The following is a 22,252-nucleotide window of genomic DNA, read 5'->3' on the forward strand; positions in this document are numbered from 1 at the left end:
TGACTCACTCTTTACCAATAAATGCCTTTAGCACAGGTACTGAACCTGCTATCTCATTTCAGATACTATCTCAACTTGTTAAGTATAACTATCTCCATTCTTTTTAAACAGCTCAAGCTAAGCTACAAAAGTTGTATATTTCTTCTTTTGACTTTGCAAAGCAAAGCACAGTAGAAACTGAATAACTATTTTAAGAGATAATGTGTTTTTCCAGTATCTTTCCACCACATACCGGCTAACAATTATGGTTAACTCAATGGTTATACCATTCCATGACTATCTGTCTAAACATTCCTCAGAGCACAAATTCAAGCAAACAACAAATTTTTAATGTCAGAACTCAGACAACTCCATCTACCAGGTAAATTTGTCATTTCTGAAGCTTAGCAGACTCACCATCTCATCAAACACTGACACTCTGCAGAAGCTCTATGTTGGGATGAAGGAAAAGGCTCTGCTGGCATACAAAGGACTTGCGGTAATGTACCATTATTCCCTCCCTTCCTCTCACACTCAGTTCTCATATTTGGATTACTAACTTCACTGCAGCTTCTGCATAGCGGTGCTTCAGGATCATGTTTCAGGATGTAATTAGCTTTACAAAAAAATGAAGGGAAAACACTTCAGTCATTTTATTTTCCACGCATAAGCTACAACTTATGGTGAAATCATTGCTGTAAATGGACAAAAGAAAAATTTTCCATGCTAAAACTTCAGCAAAAAGGTTGGTTCTTATAGATTATAGGCTATACAGGCAGGAGTGGATTAAGAAAATACGCATTGTAGAAAAAAGTTCTGATTTTAATAAATGTTTTTATGTTAAGGTTACACTTGCCAAAATGTATTATCTCTGTAAAATAATAAATCGACATTAAAATCATGCCACCTGGAAACTAAATGTCTAAATATATAAACCAGAACTGAATAAAATACACATTTCTTGTCTTTTGAAAACACTCCATTTTCCTGTTCCTTATGCAACTGTAAGTACTGAAAGAGAATTTCCAGCTGTGCCTTGTCAGCCTACGGACCGAACACATTGTGCTGCTTTTCATTTTCCTTTAGTGAGCTTTTTAGTTCTCCGAGTAACAGTATTAGCTGATTCTCTGCACACAGAACAGAACAGCGCTTTGTCCCCAGGGAAAGAAGCTATTTCAGACTTAACTAAGGAATCATCTAACATGTTTCAACAATCCCTACTGTTTCTCTGTTTGTTTTAAAGATATCACTGTGATTTTGTTTCATTTGCAACTGGAGACTAAATGACACCAAGCAGAATCTGCTGTTAGGTTAGATAACAAGGTAAAATGTTTTAAATTTTAAATTACTGCTTAAGCATGGTGTTGAATGGCTTAAACGACATGTTAACTTTGCAAATATGTATGAAATAATATTAGCTATATTTAGCAATACTGAACATAAATGCTTTTCTAGATAAAGTATGCAATACCAGTTGATCTGCTTGTTGTTTGGTATGAATGTTTGCCATGCACTTCAAGCTTAAACTAACTGAAAGTGCAATTAGTTTTGCTGGTATGGCTAAATGTAACTCATTTCTATGCAATAAATTTAAAGAAGAGTATGTGAAAAATCTTGGTAAATCACTTTAACCCCTGTGTATCATGAGAAATAACCTTAACATCTTAGAACATCTTTGAATTTAGACTGAATAGATAGATTATTTAATAAATTCTGATACTCTGGTATTTCTAAAGGGTCACCACTTTAAAAATTAACTATTTCCGTAATAGCAAAATGATAGATACTGAACTTACTGAAGATAAACATTTTGAAAGCTACAAACTACTGAACATATTACATGATAAAAGTAAAGGTAATAAAGATGCTTACACATACTATGGATGATCTAAACATTTATGGGTAAAATTAAAAAAGGTAGACCAATGCAGTCATGTTGAGAGTATCTGGCAACACAAAGATACGATAATTTCATTATATTAGCTATCTATAATTTTATTTTGATATGTAAACATTTATTACAAAAGTCTTGTAAGTTGAATATGTTGAATTTTCCCCAAATTAAAAGTTGGCTGGCACTATACTAAATATAACTTCCTAATAGAGAATCGGAGGATTCCAGCCATGGGCAGTAAAGGCCCGGTGCATTTAAGGCCTTTTTCATGTACGACATTCACAATTGGGGCCTTAAAATGTGAGACACCACTTACTAAATAAGCCAAGGAAAGAAACTTAGAAATGTAGCTCAGTATTTTGCATGCAAGGAACACCATTTGGTTGAAAGTAGCAGTATTAGGCTTTCAGTACTGAAGAATTAACTTGGTGTGAAAATATAGCATATACACTCACATATATGAACAGGATTAGTTTATAAAGACATATTATTGGGGGGATGTTTTCTTTTTTTAATTTGTAATTATAATGTATTTTATAAAAACAAGTTTCACTTTAAAATAACTGGATATACTATGGAGTTTTACTCTACATTGAAGTTAACAGCAAAACCCTGAGACATCGTGTGTACAGTAAATGTAATGTAATTCACCCTGTATTATTCCTGACTTTTAAAAATACATGCACAGAGAATGTAAAAGTATTTCAGTCATGCCATTATTCGCCTCTGGTCACAGGAAGAAATGGTTAAATGTTAAAAAAGCACAAATGTAATGTAGCAGCATTGTAACTACATAGCTACGGTGTTATTATAGAGTATACTATAAAAATGTGACCATAATTAAGATGTCACTAACTCAACAGAATGAATACACATGTTCAAGACTTTTCTTTGTATATTCAGTTTTCCCTAAGGGCTCTTTGTGTGTTTCATTCAAACTTGCAGAACAGAAGTTTACTGTGCAATTTTATAGCCAGTCATTACCATGCAAGCAAGTTAGAAACAAAAAACATTAGGTCATTTGTCCTGAAAGCTGAGGTACTAAGAAACAAGGACTTTCTGAAAAAGAACAGACATCATCAATGCAGAGTACAAGCTTCTGCATCTATTTGATATGTTAACTGACAGTAATTTCTGTAAATAAAGGCCTGTTAAAGTCTATATAGCATTTTGGAATAACTGATTTCTAATGGGTAGAAAGCAGTAAACTAAAGTCTGGATTAATTTCAGAACCCTGCTATTACATGAGACGTTATGTGGATTTGTGTGAGACGCATCTCAAATTCCCTTTATATGGAAATAAAAACATTAGCTTAGCTTAACAAAATTCTGCAAATTAATATATATATTTGCTATAATATTTTAAAATTAAAATAGTTGAACACAAACTACAATATTAGAAAGATGTAAGTAAAAGCATACTGTTTTAAGCTTATTTACTGCCAACTTCCCATATAAAACATGAGAATAATATAAGAATTATGCTGTGGAAAGCATGAAAAACATGCAATCAATCACATGCCTTATGTTACAGAAAAGTTAGGCAACTTATACCAAAAACTCAACCTATTATATAAATCAGAAAATACCAAGATGCACAAACTTTAAAAAAAAATCTGATTCAGGCAAAAACACAGTTCAAGTTCCTGAAATAATACTATCCTGTATTTACACAATATAAGTAACTATAATAAGACTAACTCCAAAGTGAAACACTACATATAAAGCCAGACTGATGAACATTAAGAAAAAGCATTTTTTAATCCCCTCAAGACTTCCTTAGAGAAAAACCATGGACATACTCCAAGCCTTGTCTTGGACACAAAGACTAAGTGCTCTAAGTCTCAAGTTCTTCACTAATTCTCAACATCACAGGAATACTAGTGTCTTCAGACTCTACCGTCTCAGTTAAAATAGGCCACAGGACAAGAGCGTTTCCTTTTCGAAAGAATTATGCCAACAGAACTATGACAAATCATTAATAACTTTGGACATGCATAGCCTTATTTCCACACTGGTATAGCCATTTCTGGATATGCTTTCTATGCATATTCCTGAACTTGACTGCTCTGTTTTGGAATGCCACCTATTGGTGACAGTAAATGTAATTTTTCTGTCAGAAGCATAAGAAGGCTCAAGATGTATAGTAATTTTGAATTTCTTAGAAAGTAAATGCAGAACACAACCCATTATAGATCAACCTTTTTAGACTACCTACGCTTAATAAAAACTTCCACTAGAAAAGCAGATGTGGGGTGCCACATTGTGATCACATGCTATTGTGATCAAACTTCCAAAAGGTCTCCTCTACTGCAGAACAAAAAGATTCTGTTAAAGAGGATGGCTAGAAATGGAAGCAAAATCAACATCTCTTTTAATCTATGCTGAAAAATACGTTGCACAGAAATGCCAAACCAAAAGCATTTGGGGCAGCATATCAGAAATTAATTTGGCATTTTTCTGTTACTTTGCCATTCCCATGTTCAGAAGTTACAACAACCTGGAAGAAATATTAGCAATCAAAAAAATGAAGAAACACTTTACAGCTCTCAGGAACTCCCTTGCTGGAAGCTTTAACAATTACTAAACTACAAATGCCTGGTGGCACTGCAAATCTAAACTACCTCTTTAGATGCAACCCCAAATACAAAGCTAGCACCTGTTTGAATTTGATTATTGCCTGTAAAGGCAGAGAACCACAAAACTAAAACTACTTACTTTAGCTCTCACAGGGCGATTTCTTTCCAGGAGGAAGCTTGGTGATATTGACCTACCATGTATTGGTCCCTCTGCTTTGAAAAGTGCACCATATGACTGACATAATCCTAAAAGCTCTCTAGGTATCTAATTTTCCTCTTTTTTCCCATTCCAGGATACTTTATGAGACACACAAAAACATGCAGGCTACATCATTAGTTTATTATTTCCTGCTTGTCTCTCTGTGCATCCATTTTTCTCAAAATGGAACTAGTGCACTTCTCAGGAGGCAAAGGAGAAGAATGCACTACAGAGGATTGAGAAGGAGCTCCTCAGCAGGGCACAGGTACCCAAGACAACCAAGGATGAAGCTTCCATCTCCTGTTGCTGTAGTACCCAGCATACCTCTTATTAATATTGATGACGGTGTTATGGGAGTGTTTGACTCTCTCATAGGTTTGGGTGGACATGAATCTAGTTACAATGTCTTACCAGGTAAGAATAAAGCCCCACTACTACTTAGAGTGGGCCAATTTTTCGCTTGATTCAAATGAAATGTATAAACTCATGAAAGCTTTATTTTAGCTCTATTTGCAACACATACTGAAATAAAACTCAATTACCTTTTTGCTAACCTACTTTTGTTGCTTTTTATAATAATTTTGTGGTTAGCATATGAAGCTTTTTAATTGTCTATGCTTAATCCTGCTTTGCCAGGTAACAGTAATATTTTCTGCAATTTTTCTGCATTCTCATTTCATCTTAACTACTAAAAATTTTGTTGGGATATTTTCGTAACTTCAAATGTGTAGCAAGTTTGAAGGCCATTTTGAAGAATTTCTTGCTCAATATATCTCCTAAGTCAATTAACATTTCACTGAGGCCCTAACATCAATAACACCAGTGTTATTTAATATAGACTTCTTTTTGTTGTTGTTGTTGTATTTTTGAAAAGGAGCATTCAAACTATGTCTACATGCAATATTTCAGGAATAATTTTTTATATTGTAAATAAATTAATAACACACGGTAACAGTTGCAATATGAAACTTACATTACAAACAAGACCCTTATGATGGACAACTAAGCTAAGAGAGAAAAAAGCCACTCATTCCACACAAGATCACTCTTATGCTCCATCTATATTGAGAACCCACATTTATTTAAAAGAAGTTCGATAGTATGATTTATATAAAACTTGCCTTTTTGGTGATCTAGACATTTTCACATTGCTGCACTAATACGTATTTCATGGTTTGTGGAGGAGACGTAGGGAAGAGGATTTGATGTCTTAAGAAACAAACAAACAAACAGCCAGCATAATTTTGTTGATCTTTACTGAAACCTGTCTTGGTAATCCTAACAGGCCTCTCTACACTCTCCTCAAAGAATGCAAGACTAGACAGGGATTGAGAACTGATAGTTAAGTGTTTCTTTGGTCCTTAGTGCACTGAAGGAAGAGAGAACTCTTGCTCTAGGATGCTTGTGATTTTATGTTCAACGTCACAAATGGGAAATTACGACTTACAAACCAGGACATTAAGATTCACAAGAGTCTAAAAATCAGACATCCATTCTGAAGATAAGAACTTCTGAACACTACTATCAGTATTTTTCAATTTTGAAACCCCAGTTATTAACCAATTGAAAATTATTGAGATGTTATAACATTTCATTTCTTTCCATAGAAAGAGGTTCAAAGGTTGAAGAAAAGACACTGGGATGTTGTGAGGAACCAGTATAGGGTTGTGTCCACTCTATAGCCAATAAATATAAAGACATAGATACTTCCAGTCCAGCACCAAGAGATCACACACTGAGTAAAATCATCATATGCAATTTATGAATTTTATGGGGAAAAAAATTGCCCTGATTACCACTGTTCTATATAAAATGATAATAATCTACTTTTATAAGCAAAAAGTTAAGCCTTTTAGTGTGTCACACAAGAGACATGACCACTAGGTTAATAGGTCTCAACTTAAATGGCAAAACATATTTTATTCACATTTTCTTAACAATTACTATTTGTTGTGAGCCCTTACTTCCAAAACGCTTGAACCATTTCAAATCAGATATTTTTAAGTAAGAGGTTTTAATGGGAAAACTAGCAAAACTCTTGACTATAGCATTTCTAGTGTGTACTACAACATTACTTTTATAATACATACTACTAAGGTCAAACCTTTAATTTAAAAATATTTTTTTTAAATTAAACAGAAGAAAATGCCACATAAATAGCATACACTTCATGTAAGATATTCCAGTCTCTCTGTCAGACACCATCAGTCATGCTGAAATAATGCATGGTTCTTCCCCCCTCCCTGCCCCATTTGTTTCTTTCTATCTGGACTTGCATCCAAAAGCTGAGCTAAAACCACTGAACTCATTTTATTTGGAACTTCATGCTGAATTTACACCATATTTCCAAAGGTTAAAAGTCCTGTGGTCATCTGCCAAAGACCTCAACCACAAGGTATTTTTTCGTCTAGCTTTTAAAGTTCAAAATTTTTTCAAGTTAATGTCAGATTTGGAAAAAACAGAGCCTATTAAATAATAGAATGCTATTATTAATCATGCTCCAGAACAGAAGGAAACGCAATCCAAAACTTAATTTTCATTCTCCTAGCTACTCATTTTGCTCTTAGTAGCCTAAAAAACAATTTACAGATATGATATGCAGGCTGAAAATTAACAGTTAAATAGAGGTTTAACAGCGACCAGACACATAAAAATCATATGAACCTTTTAAATTAAATCAAACAGTTCACCACAACATAAGATAATTTGCAGTTGTTTGTCCTTTACAGACTACAGTCTGCCCATTAAGTGGTGCAGAATAGGATGTACACTGTTGCTCTATTTCTAATAGCTCTTAAACCTCACTTCTCCCTGCTCGTACCACCATACTGAACTTATTCAGCGGATAGGAAGTTTAAGGAGCATCTCAACGCAGTCTCTCATAGGGGTTATGTGAATTCCAAGAGTGCCAAATAGCAGTTCTGCAATGTAATAAAAGGGTACCTCTTTGCCTTTGAGCACATACACTTGTACTGTCTTTTAAAGTAACTCTCATGTATACAGAAAACAAGATAATTTGTTAAAGAAGTCTGCAGAGGCCAAGGCCTGATAACCCCTATCTTTATGCTTATTCAGGCAAGATTTGCACCAACTTCAGATACAGTCTAGTAGCTAAAACAAAATAAAGAATTTAAGGAAGCACAGAAGAATTTCCATCTCAAGCCAGATATGTTCCTCTGGAACAGCTGACATTTTATTTTTTAACATGAGAAAGTGTAGTGTTCTTTCTGTGTTTCCTTTGGAGATTATTTAAAAGAAATATTGTGGTTTCCTGGCAAGCACATAAAAAAACAGAAGTCAGGATCCAGCAAACAGCTGGATTACAGATACCTGGGTAAAATGACAAGGGACTTACAAGCCAGCTAACATTTGGCTTGGGCTAACTCATCTCCTCCTTCAGTTATCATGGTTTCAGTTGATTAGAGCACAACTTTATGCGGCTGAAATGATGCATACATATCCTGGACCTTTGAAAAAACAAGATGCAGCTGTTCAAAAAATTAATTTATCCCCCCTTCCGTCCTGAGAGTAACTTAAATCAAAAGAACATTTTTTTAAAATATAATGAATATAGAGGAGCATCCAAACAGTTCTGGTAATTAATTTTTTCTAGAAAACAGGTTCGTATCCAATGGTCTTTACGTAGAAGGGCAAAGGAATACCTTTGTTTTGAAGCTGAGAGGAGTAGGACTGCCTTGAAGGACTTTGCAAAATGCCTGATTTTGAGTCAAATATTAATTCCAGAACCATTTCAAACTAAATATTTACAACAGTCTTGCCAGGATATTTAGAGACTATCCTGAATACTCTTCCCTTTAAAACTGAACAACCAAGCATGGACCAGGGCGGAGTGCGTGAAAACAAACCCTGCAAAAACAATCCTTCCAAAGATAATTTGTCTATCGCAAATGGAAGTCTCCTGAATGTAAATTCAGTTGAAATAAGATTTTTCCACTGTATTAGACAATCTTCATCTGAAGCAGGAAGTCAAACCAGATAGGAAAAAAGGAAAATTTTTTTTTATTTATATGTAGGAAAGTACAAAGTAACTTAGAAATGGGTTTTCATCTTGAAACAAACACTTCAGCAACGCATTCTTACGTTAATTAGAAAGAGGAAAAGGAAGGTGTGTACGAAGTACAGATTCTCACCAGCTTCAGAGGTATGTTCAAAAATAGGAAAAGATTTGCATGGGATGAAGAATCTCAACCTTGGCTTTCCTTCTCTCAAAAGACAAAAAAAAAAAAAAAAAAAGCGTCATGCTAAAGTGCAATGTTTATCCTGGAGCCTGGATGAGAGCTGCTCAGGGAAACTTTAGCTGAGGTAGACTCCATCACTGGAAGGAAAGAGCAACTTGGAATAGTTTCCTTCCCAAGTCTTTACGCTCTCCAAACAACTTGCCTACTGAATATCTGAGTATAGCTTACAAAATAAACGTCTTCTGCATTTCTTTCTGAAAATTTCAACTGGTACCCTGGGGAAATATCAATTTTTTGTAGATTCATGTCCAGAAACTTTGGAGAAGAAGTATTTATTAGCACAAGTTGTTCAAGCTTCCTACTTTCCTAGCAGAGTTTTTTTCAGATAAAGCAATTTACAGGGGCAGGTTACAGGAAAGAGGAGATGTTTGCCATCTTACCAGTCATTACAGAATGGACTTTACTTCCATTAAGCCTACGAGCAGTCACTATAAATTGAATATTGTTACCCTCCTGGTTCCACAGAGCCTTAACAAAACTTTCTCATTTAATGTGCAAGAGTAAAAAAAGGCATCTAGTGCACAAAAGAGAAACAGAAGGGGCTCTGGAAAAATATTCTGAAGTTCTGCATGATTTATTTTAACTTCATTGTGATGAAGAAAACTTTTGCTTCTTTCTCAACTGTATTTATGCACAGCTTTCATTGAGATCTGTGATCTCTGCTTTCCATTTCTAAGGATGGAAAGAGGAGTTGCCATGCAAAAGACCCTCAGAAACTCACCATCTAGATTTAATTTTCCCATTTTCGGAGTATCTCTGAACTTGAATAATTCAAGAGTTTTCCCAGAAGACAAAGCTGGTAAGGGTCCTCATCAGCTGGCTAGGAAGAGGGGGAAATGAACTATTATGAGGACTGCCTGAAATAGAGGGAGCAGACAATTAGAGGGACAGAGAACCTGCAGTCAGTTTTCATTGTGAAGCTGTAAGCAGGTAAACAGCTGCACACACATTAATTGCCTGCCTCCCCCTTGATTGCCTTCACACCTGAGAGGCCAAGAACCAAATAGTGATCGGAGACTACTAAGAAGCTGAAGACAATACAGCTATGAAAAATAAAGAATAAGGATAAGATACTTAGAATAGGGTGTATTTTATATATTTTCAAAACGAGAACGCAATAGTAGTGCTTCTTTGCAATGTTTTAAATAAACACTGTTGGGTTTTTTTCAGTTAAAGCTATTTAACTCCAATTTTCTGTTTTCTTTTCTTAGGAAAGAAGGGGCACTGCATAGCTAATGGGATGATTATGTATGATAAAGCCGTCTGGTCTCCCAAGCCCTGCATTACCTGCCTCTGTTCAAAAGGAGAAGTAATATGTGATACAACTACGTGCCACCCTCTGAAATGTCCCAAAACTATTATACCTGCAGGAGAATGCTGCCCAGTTTGTTCTGATATTGGTACAGTAGGCCATAATATTTTTACTATTTTAAAACTACCTCATGCAAAACCTAAGTGCTACATTTAATGATATCAAGGATTACAAGGTACACATTATCCTTTTATAGAGAAAACAAGTCCTGAATTACATGATAAAAGAAGGTTTTCATAATTTCTGTTCAAGTTGACTTCAGTTTCTTAGAGTACACTGGCTGTTAGGTGAGTTTGATATAATATTTAAAGAAAAGATGTTAAGCATGCAATAGCAAAGATAATTATATTTCTTTTTTTATTTTCCCCTTTCTGCTTCTTCCCTCCTACCTTTACAAAATTTTGGTAAATGTACAAAGAAAGAACATCTGGTTACATTTTATATCCCACTTCTATTTAAAAAGGATCAATCAATAACTACTAGCCATTATTAATGTATTAGACATACATAATAAACATCATACAGTTTACGGACTGGTAAATCTTTGTTAGGAGTGTAAAAACATGCAGCTATTTGATATAAATCAAGAGAAGAAAGTCAACTCACAAGAGGAACAACAGAACTACAATCTTGCTTCTTCTTCATAAAAATTTAAACAAAATCAGTATCTTTAAAAAGAAAATAAATGGAGGAGAGAAAGATGAAATGTGATTTCCTTCCCCCACTCCCAATACCTTAAGTTTGCAAAGTACTGAGCTTAACATCTTCTTACTGTAAAAATATTATTTAGCCTCGTGTGTGTGTGCATGTGACACACAGAAATGCACTGAGTAGAGACACAGTAGAAATTAACTGTAGAACTAGAAATCATGTTGATTGAAACAATTAAACTCCTTTTACTTGAATTGCCCTGTTATGCCAGTAAAAAATGCATTTTGGTAATGGAGTTAATACATTTCCCTGGTGAGCTCCCCACCTACAGACATCTCTACATCTGACAGTCCCTTGCACAGGAGAACAAGTCTTAACCTTTCTGAATTTTATTCAAATTACCTTCCTCCCAACTCCCACACACATTCTTTTTCTTCTTTAGACACCTCCATCAACACAAAAAAGCTAATTAATATATTAGCTCAAAAAGGAAGATAATGAAGGCTATATTAATTTTTTCCCTTTTTCTGGAGTTGCAATGAATCATACCTGTCTACAAACTGTTCTGCATGGTTGGCTTAATCATTTCTCAAAGTATGCCTTTTCTGTCAGGCAGTAATATGAGACTATATTTTCATTCTTTCAAATCATATTCTAAGGGGAATACTATTCTTCTACAGTTACCGTATTTTTATTATATGAGGGGAACAATGTTTACTACAACTTTAGTTTCACATCATCTTATCAGACAACTTTTTTTTTTTGTTCTCATTGCCTCTGGTTAGCCTCCTCTTTGGATTCAAGTATTATTTCACTGGATGACGTGAGTGAGTTGTCTGGTGATTCTCCAGAACCCAATGACCTTGACAATTCCAATGTATTGTCATCAGCACGTACTCAAACTGAAAAAGATGAACTGCTTCGAACAGAAGTGGTAGAGTTTAAAGAGAAAGAGGGTCGTAAAAAGGATGAAAAGAAAAGAAAAAGGAAAGGAAAAAAAAATCGACGGAAGTATAAAGCCCATCACAGAGAAAAGAAGCCTATCACAAGAAAGGGAGCTGCAGAAGAAGAAATACAATATGAGAGTGATGAAGATGATGGTACTTTCAGAATGCCATTTCACTTCCCAATTCCTGTTCCACCTATAGAAGCTCCTCCTTTGCCATCTGGATGTTCCACTTCAGACACCACAGTAAGCTGTATTAACGCCAAACTTACACAAATACCACCAATCTCAGATCCAGATCTAACAAGTCTAGATCTTACAGGTAAATAATGGGTCTACTTTGCACAATTTTTCTCATGAAGTAACATTATCCATTCTCAAATGCAGCTAACAGTAGCGTTAATACTTTGTTGTTCCTTATCATAGAAATGTTAGAATGAATTTTACAGCTAAGCCTCTAAAACAATAAATTAAAAATGTTAAATTTGCTTACTAGTGTTTAAATACTAATATGAATATATCTACACAAGATAATTGTACATAATACAACTACTTTCATAATATATTTTTCATGTACAATACTACACAACTCAGATGCATACTGTAATTCATAACTCAAACTATTTTCTTGAATTCTCTTCTAGGAAATAGTATCACTACTATCTCAGATGAAGCATTCAATGGGATACCTAATTTGGAATGGATTGATCTGAGTAAAAATAATATTACCTCTCCTGGCATAGGTCCACGAGCATTCAAAGTAAGAAAGCCTAACTTTTCCACTATCCTATGACTAATTATTGCTTAAAGGCAAGTTTTTCCTGCTTTTCAGTCTATGGATCTAAACCAGTTTGCACCTAGTATGAGTAACCACTGTATAATTACAATACAGTTAAACCTGGATATTTCAAGAAATCTCTTGTCATAATTAAGAATATCTAGAGATTTTTGAATGACATTCACCAAGTATTAAATGTTAAACAATAAGAGAGAAAATTTTCTGATATTTTATCAGTTGCACTTGAGAGATTTCAGAATTGAAGGGCTCATATTCCATTAACAACACCTGGGATACTCAGGCTCAACATTTGTAAATTTATGTATCGTCTTTCTCACTGTATTAGCTCTGTAAAGCTTATGCTCTTGGATTCCCCAAAAGATCTGCCTATGCAAGGTCTTGCTATAAAAATCCACTCAATAGGAGTTCATGTAATTAGCTGAATGCTTATTGTTGACTATCTTTAATGAGAACCTTTTCAAGCATAACCGCTTACTAAAAGAACAGCTTTCTCATAATATAGTCCAAGAATCTTTCTACATTCATTCTTTTTCTTGCAATGGGAATTTATGTGATAACAGGCTATTCAAGTGCATCTACATATTCCTCACCTGAACACAGAATAATCCCATAACAATTTCTTGTGGAAGCAAGTATGTACAGGTCATACTTCAAGTGTGGAAGTAAGGCATCAAGGCCTTGCTTTTTCAGGCAAAATGAATACAAAAAGCATATAAACAACAAATCGAATTATCACAACATGTTTTAAATTTTGTTTCCTGCTATATGCAATCAGTCTTCTTGTAGGACTCTGTATACCACCTCCCTCCATACAACATGAACAACTTTGGCTGGTTTCAAAGGACTTCTGTTCCTACAACTCCTATTAAATCAAAGTGGATGGAAAAGACAGACCAGGAAGGTGTCTCAATCACGAAATAAATTTTAGTGAGGCTTATATCACACAAGGAAGTTAAGACAAAACTGGAGGAAAGCAGGCTTCAGTGGATCCACTGCTAAAACAACTCCATCTTTTTAAGAAATGCTCACTACTGCATGATTACTAATGTGCATTTATCAAAATTAAGCTATGATAATTTTTCATACCAATTTTTTAAGCTGGCTGAAGTCATAAAAATCCTAGGTCACTGCAAAAGTTGCTGTTCTTATGCTTGAGCCAAGTGAATTTGCTGACCTACAGAAAACCATCAATTTGCTCACAAATGAAGAGTACAAATGCATAATCTATAAATTTATGTACTTTGAACACCTAAATACTGCAGTAGTGTAGTAAGGTAATAACAACATGACTCAAAGACGGCAGCAGTAACACAGCAGTAATTGTTATGATTGGATAGCTGCAGGATGGCCATGCGGGAAGCTGATGTGCTCTATCAAGCTCTTCCTGTTACACATTACATTAACTGGCACCTTTGTTAATGTTTAGCATAAAGAAACCAATTATTTAGACTGATAGGAGAAAAACATTTTTTTATTCAAAACACTGGATGCTAGTGCACTGCTGCTGAAAATCTTCAAAAAGTGTGTGTTTAAGAAAACAATAACTAAGATTACACTATATGCTTAACTATGTATTTTACACCTTGATAATCTAAGTTCTCTTCTTCATCCCTATGATTAAGGTCCTGAAAAAGCTAAAACGTTTGTATTTGGATGGAAATATGCTGGTACATATTCCCTCTGAATTGCCATCAACTTTGGAAGAAATAAAAATAAATGACAACCACCTTCATGCCATTGATGAAGATGGCTTACAAGGTATTTAGAAAACTAGTATTGATAATAGGAAAAGATTAAAATAAATTTGAAAAGCAGAACGTTCAACCAAATGCATCTGGTTTGATATAACCAGAAAAAAACCTGCTAGTTTTTAAGTGCCATGTCTTCAAAAGGCAACAAAAGCTGAAAGATTTGCATGACAAAATTTTTAAAAATCCCATTTCCCCCTCTTATGCAACTGTTACTCTCCCAAAGAAGCTCATATTTAAGGTTACTAAGTAGAGATGGATTTGAAGTATGTTGAAGATACCTAGTCTCCTGACCCATAACCTGATTGCCTTACGTGTGGTGAAGCTATATTATTTTTTAAATTGCATGAAAGTGAACAGAATTTGATATGCATGAAAAATAAGGCAGAATATAATTGGAGTTAACCATGATTGGCACTGGTGAGGCCGCACCTCGAGTACTGTGTTCAGTTTTGGGCCCCTCACTACAAGAAGTGCATTGAGGTGTTGGAGCGTGTCCAGAGGAGGGCAAAGAAGTTGCTGAAGGGTCTAGAGCACGTCTTATGAGGAGCAGCTGAGGGAGCTGGGGTTGTTTAGTCTGGAGAAGAGGAGGCTGAGGGGAGACCTTACTGCTCTCTACAACTACCTGAAAGGAGGCTGTAGCGAGGTGGGGGTCGGTCTCTTCTCCCAAGTAACAAGTGATAGGACGAGAGGAAACAGCCTCAAGCTACGCCAGGGGAGGTTTAGGTTAGATATTAGGAAAAACTTCTTCACTGAGAAGGTGGTCAAGCATTGGAACAGGCTGCCCAGGGAAGTGGTTGAGTCTCCATCCCTGGAGGTATTTAAAGAATGGATAGATACAGTGCTCGAAGACATGGTATAGATGGACTTGGCAGTGACAGGTTAACGGTTGGACTCGATGATCTTAAGGGTCTTTTCCAACCTTGACGATTCTATGATTCTATGATCATTTTAAGCCAAGCTAAATGGGGGCTGATAAAAAAAAAAAAAAAAAGAAAGGGTACCATCCATGTCATAATTTGTCTGAGTTTTTTGCTCCCTTTCCTCTCCTGCCAAAAGGGTCCCCTTTTAAACTGGACCAGTTTAGTGATACAGCTAACTATAGAGCAATATAAATGCTTGAGCTAAGACAAAGTGTCCTGGTTTCGGCTGGGATAGAGTTAATTTCCTTCCTAGTAGCTCATATAGTGCTGTGTTTTGGATTTAGTATGAGAATAATGTTGATAACACACTGGTGTTTTAGTTGTTGCTAAGTAGTGCTTACACTGGTCTAGGACTTTTTAGCTTCCCATGCTCTGCCTGGCGCACAAGAAGCTGGGAGGGGGCACAGGCAGGACAGCTGACCCAGACTGGCCAAAGGGCTATTCCATAGCATATGACATCATGCTCAGTATATAAACTGTGGGAGTTGGCCAGGGCGCAGTGATTGCTGCTCGGGGACGTGCTGGGCATCGGTCAGCGGGTGGTGAGCAATTTATAGTGTATCAGTTGCTTTGTATATTATTATTATTATATTTTTATTATTACTACTATTCTATTTTATTTTACTTCAATTATTAAACTGTTCTTATCTCAACCCACAAGTTTTCTCACTTTCACCCTTCCAATTCTCTCCCCCATCCCACTGGGGGCAGGGGAGTGAGTGAGAGGCTGTGTGGTGCTTAGTTGCTGGCTGGGGTTAAACCATGACACAAGGAAAACTTAGGCCAAGGGCTGCAAGAGCCTTTTAGTTTAAAATCAAACTGCATTGTTAGGAGGAACTATACAAAGATTCTTTTTTTTAAAGAAAGTTATTTGGATTATTTGTGAATGAGGAACTTATTATTATGAAATAATATTTCCTGCTGACATACATTGATCAACACTTGTTTCTTCTGTGACCTGCATTTGGATGGCTGAGGAGGAAGAACATTATAATCCGTGAAGGGTTCTCAACATAGTACAGTAGGTGGTTGAAAAGAGTAAAGCAGGGAGAGGAAGATATAAGCCCAAAGAGTAACATACCCATTACCATGCAAGTGACTGGAGACCCATGGAGATCATTGGGCAACTGCACAAAGGTCAGCACCCACATAGTATTCCAAACATCTTCTGCACACAATCATGAAGTAATAAGGCCTAAATGGTAGCACTATCCACAAGTCTTACAGCTGCCTTCTTTTCCATTCTAAGTGGGAGAGAAAGCCATAAATAAAGCTCTAGTCAATCCCTAAAGTTCTAGAAACTAATAAACAATATAATTCTATGATTACGAGATAATAAATGAAAATCCTTTTGCTATATTTCTTCATTGCTGTGAACTGATCTGAGTAATGTTTAAGACAGTTAAATTTTAAACATGCATTTTAAGAAGATATGAGATGGCATTAACTAACAGAAATTCCAACTTTTTATCCCCAGATTTAAAGAACTTGGTCACCCTGGAATTAGAAGGAAATAAACTTAGTGAAGCGAATGTCAGTCCTTTGGCCTTTTATCCTTTGAAAAGTCTGTCTTATTTGCGACTCGGAAGAAATAAATTTAGAATTATCCCACAAGGTCTTCCTGCCACTCTTGAGGTAAAAACAAAACAAAACAACAACAACAACAAAATCCAAACCAAACCAAAAAAACAAAAAACCCCAAAACCCCAAACAATAAAGCTTTGTTTTTCTGGACATTTTTGTAATTTTTTTTCTACTTACTGCCTTACTATCATCAGGTAGAGATAAATTTAAATTTTATAAATTGGTTTCTAGATACACAAATAATTTTTATTCCTAAATAATTATTTCTAGAAATTTACTTACATACCAACTCTATCCCGAAAGGTATTCTTTAAGTCTGAATTTATCTAGTACTGTCTCACAAATCAGTATAGCCTGCCACTTCTATCTGTTCAGTTACACATCATTCACATAACACACCTAATAACAGATAATGTCTTTGTGCAAGAACATTGTGAACTTTGAGTTACCACACAGAGTAAAGTTCAGAAGACAGCAACAAGAATAATGAGAGATCTAGAAAACCTGTTTTATAAGGAAAGACTAAAGGAACCCAAAATTGTCTAGTCTGAAAGAGAGATGCCTATATTTAACCATCCTCTTCCTTTTTTGGCTGGTCTAAGTCTCAATTTCCCTGGTTTTCCAAACCTTGCCTGAATTCCACCTCATTTGGGGTGGGGGGCACTGTTTGAACAAGAGATTTATTTTTCTTTCTTGAACAGTTTCCTCATTCCTTGATTTTTAATCAAGAAATTTCTACTTCTGGTAGTCTCCCATCCCATTCCTCTGCCCAGAATTTGAATGTGATTTGTTGTGGTGGTTTGGTTTGGTTTTTTTAAGGATGCTATCTGGAAGGTATTTTCTTTGTCCTTGTAAATCTCTGTCTAGTTTCATTCTCTGCTTACCTCAGTCTTTACTTCAAAGTTAATCCTTGCTACCTATTGATTTCACCATCTCTCTTGATTCTATCTTTCCTTTTGCTCTTTCTCTTTCTCATTTCAGTGTCCTTTTATGTATTTCCTTTTATCCTTGGGATCTTCCATAATCTGAAATGCAGGGAGGGGAGGGGAGAAGGAAAACCAAATCTAGCAAAACCAACAATATGCCTGCAACTTTACTTCAGCCTAATGTCTTCCACTACCCATTCACTCATACACTACATTTTTCGTTTTTTCACTTCATCCCTCCTTGATGAACCAGTGAACCCCTGACAAGTTTTTCTATACTTGATACGGTTTGGGAACATTTAATTTTAAACCAACACCTAATAAATTCACAAACAATGATTTTCAGACTACGAAGTTACTTTTCTCCTTTCCCAAAGCCTTCCTCTACAGGAAATAGAATTTAGGGCCCTACATAAATTTTAGTCATTGCTCCATTTTTATTTCACATTTATCCTACCTTACAAGCCATTATCAGGAACTTAATCTGTGTAAAACATGCAGTTTTGATACATTGCAGACTCACAACATTAAGTTTTGTAAAACATTAACATTTTATATTCCTACAAATCTGAGTTTCAAATCTCACAAGTGCCCAGCAAAAATATTAAGAAAGCAAGACACTTAATATTTTTCTCACTGATAGCTTTCCAAGACAAAAAAACTTCTTGTCAATGTCATCACTTTCACATTATATACTCTTATATACAACCTCAGGCAAGACAAAAGATACAATTGTTTTTCTAATTGATCTTTCAAAGCAATCCTTATTCTCACAAATGAGAAAACGAAAGAATTGCTTTGAAAAAGTGTGTTTCTGAAAGTGACACTACAGCTTCAAACTGATTCAGATTCAGAAATTAACAGATATATCAGGTAATATGGAGGACAGGTAATAGCCATATTTTGAATTTGCAATGGGAAAGAACATATTTTGCTTTCACAAATTTTCTTTCCAAATGCACTTACAGGAATTATACCTTGAAAACAATCAAATTGAAGAAGTGTCAGAAATTTGCTTTAACCATACAAGAAACATAAATGTCATTGTGCTAAAGCATAACAGATTAGAAGAGCACAGAATAGCACCTTTGGCTTGGATAAACCAAGAGTAAGTATGAATCATTTAAAATATAATTATTTTATTTTTCTCTGTTATTAGTAAGTCAGATAATGAAACAAATATTTGCACTTCATTACTTTTAACTTGAAATTGTATTTATCTTTTGATTTGCTTCTTTTCCTTTGACAATTTGTCTTAATTTCATTGGCTTAAATTGTATAATCTAGGAAGTATTCAGAGTCAGATTTAAAACAAAAAGATCTGATACCTCAAATCTGTACCATATTAACATAAAAGTCTAAATATTTTTCTGACCATCCAATCAAAAAATGAACATTAATTTTCAATAATTCTCCATACAATTATATGATAATTTGGTATTAATATACTATTATCTCGCAGGTAATTTAAAAATAATGGAGTATTGTCCTAGCTTTATTTCCCATTAGATTAAAAATTATAGAAGCAAATAAAATGAAGGGAAGACTGTGCAGCCGCATTGTGTAAGAGTAGAATATAAACAGAGCAAGCAATGAGAATGAAAGAAGCAAAAGATGATACTGCTTTTGATTCTTCTGCTAAATTATTTGCTAAGCTATGTAGGGTACCTTGCCATAACCTATCAGCTGCAGTCCTATCAGTTGATTTCTGGATTTGCGAACTGTTTAATCTGAAAACAACCACACTGTTACTAACAGCTTCTCTCATCTCTGGAAGTGAAGCACATCCAAATGATTCTAAAGGAGCCATTTACAAAACAATTCAATTTCAAATAGGCTTTAGAACAAAATTTAAAAATCCATGTCAATGGGATAACCACTAAAGTCCCAAGCTTATGATGTGTTTTCCAGTGTAACTTGTTATTGCAATTCTGCAATACTTAACAATCACAAAATAGTCCCTTGGGTTTCCCCTATTCAACCTTATCTCTGTACTCAAAACCATGTTTCTTCCCATCAACAGAATCATTGGGCTTGATTGATAATTCATGACTTGAATTCTTTCTATTCCCAATGTAATTATGCATGACCATGTTCCATAAAATGCATTCTCTTCCATTAACAGAAACAAATTTCCCTTTGAAATGTAGTTTCCTTGTAATCATGTTAAGCACTATTTTGTACAGAATGTAGCATTAACAATGCAGTACACTATAATGTTTTCATCCCCCTTTTTTTTTTCCTCCTTTAATGCAGGAACTTGGAATCAATTGATCTCTCTTATAATAAGTTATATCATGTTCCCTCCTATCTGCCAAAATCTTTACTACATCTGATACTTATAGGAAATCAGATTGAAAGAATTCCAGGATATGTCTTTGGTCACATGAAACCAGGGCTGGAGTATCTCTACCTGTCCCTTAACAAACTTACTGATGATGGAATAGATCCAGTATCATTTTTTGGAGCATATCACTCTCTGAGAGAGTTGTTTTTGGATCACAATGAATTAAAGTCCGTACCATTTGGAATTGATGAAATGAGAAAACTACGTTTTCTAAGACTGAACAATAATAAAATAAGGTAATTTCCAAGCTGTTCGATACATTAATAGCATTAAAATAAATGTCACAAGACATGCTTTGTTTTAAGAACTTTTTACTTTTAAGTAAATCTTTTTTAAAAAATTTGGAAGGAGGAGCTAAATCCTGAGTTTCCTACTGCAGTATTTCTGCATATGATAAGAGAAAAGTGAGATTTCACCCTTCTTCATAGTTCTTGAAAATGCTCACAAAGATGCTGAGCACCAGTTCTCTCCAGGAAATTAATCTGTAATACTGTTTGGGCCACATGTCCGCCGGGGCAGCTACAATTTGATAGGCACAGCAAAGTACCACCTTTTTCTGCTCTTGGGCCAGAGGCCAAACTGGTTACAAAATAACTGGATGGAGTCATCAGCTGCTGCTGACCACTGAAAGTAGCCTTTCAGCAGGTTTCAGCCAGCTCCAGTTGTTAAGCCAGGCATGCTCTCTAGTTCCTCTGCACTGTTTACAAAGCAAAGGAATGATAGACAGGGTATCTTACCTGTGTTACACAAAGTTTTCATTCAGCAACATGTGGCAATACTTTCCTCAGGAAAACTAAGTATTTTATATAAATGAGAAAACAATGCAAGGCGAGAATTTTAAAAAGAATGACTTGTAAAAATTCTCAATAAATGTATTACTGAGAAAATATAATGTACTGCTAAGTTAACATTTTCAAATTTCTAAATAAGCAGCTTCTCTAAAATAAATTAGGAAGTTATGAGTTATGTTTAATAATTAAAATATAATTCCTCCCACAATTTCACAGGACGGTCCCTCCAGAACGCATCTGCAGGACTCATATCAATGATGATGATAGTCATGACAACAGTGAAGAGGAGGAGAATAAAGAGTCACGTTTGGAACACGTTCATCTTGAAAACAACTATATCAATACAAGACAGCTATCACCACATGCATTTTCATGCATAAGATCCTATTGCAGTGTTGTTCTTAAACCACAGAAGATCAAATGAACACCCAACTTTCTCATTGCAACCCCTATCTCTAGAAACACAGCTTTATTTATTCTCTGCTACTAACAGGTCTGCTTTTTTCTGATTTAAACCCTTCTTACTACTATAAATAAGATACAGTATATTATATACTGAAGTAAGGTAGTAGTGTATTTCTTAATATAATTTCATTATAAAAACATTAAATGTAAAAATAGAAGCTCAAGTTTATGTCATAAATTTTCATTTACATCGACAGAAATTCTACTTAAACACAATAGATCAAACTATGCCCCCAGATACACCCTCTGCAAAATCAGATTTTAGGAAAGAAGAATATAACTAGACTCTCCACTTGGTCCTATCTTATTTGATTAACTGAATTTAAAACATTTTAAATGGTACCATGAGCTTTAAAAATTAAACAAATAAAAGTCTTTGAGCTATGAACATTCTAGTAGCGCAAGAATCAGATTTCTTAAAACATATGTGGTACTGGATTTTCTACCAAACCTTTTGCAGTGATAAATTCTCTTCCAACTGAAATGTCAAGAAAAAAAAAGTTATTTGTTTTAGATGACCCTGAAAACTTCCCATATTCAAACACAGAATCTGATGAGTTAGAGGAATGAGCAATTAATTTCTATGTGGATACTTTTTTTTTTTTTTTGAACAAAGTGTATTTGAACTTTTTTTTTTTTTTAAACTCAGAGACTGGTAGGTCCCATTCATTTGTACAATAGTTAGCTTGCTAGCTTTTTGCACTGTATAGGATCAGGATCATGTTGCCCATTTAGGGGACTAATCAGACTTTCTCAAAACTTTAAAATACTCAGTGGTTATTTGAAAGCTTCTAGATAGTCATAAATCATCACTTCAGAGACAATGTTGATAAAGCAGTTTCAGTAATAT

At 35.0% G+C, this 22,252-nt stretch overlaps 2 protein-coding genes across 3 annotated transcripts in view; one reads left to right on the top strand and one right to left on the bottom strand.

Moving 5' to 3' along the window:
- Positions 1–22,252, bottom strand: part of CENPP (centromere protein P) — a 164,143-nt gene that overhangs the window by 44,075 nt on the left and 97,816 nt on the right. The gene's annotated exons all lie outside the window — the stretch shown is intronic.
- On the top strand, positions 1,202–21,447 carry ECM2 (extracellular matrix protein 2). The gene is made up of 10 exons (XM_082322689.1): positions 1,202–1,302; positions 4,746–5,065; positions 10,122–10,310; positions 11,659–12,141; positions 12,464–12,579; positions 14,241–14,376; positions 16,767–16,924; positions 18,768–18,907; positions 20,056–20,382; positions 21,154–21,447. Exons 2-10 carry the CDS (start codon positions 4,771–4,773, stop codon positions 21,359–21,361), a joined length of 2,052 nt encoding a protein of 683 aa, XP_082178815.1. The 5' UTR covers positions 1,202–1,302; positions 4,746–4,770; the 3' UTR covers positions 21,362–21,447.

Source organism: Platalea leucorodia (assembly GCF_965183815.1).
Source record: "Platalea leucorodia genome assembly, chromosome: 9".
NCBI classification, from domain to species: domain Eukaryota; kingdom Metazoa; phylum Chordata; class Aves; order Pelecaniformes; family Threskiornithidae; genus Platalea; species Platalea leucorodia.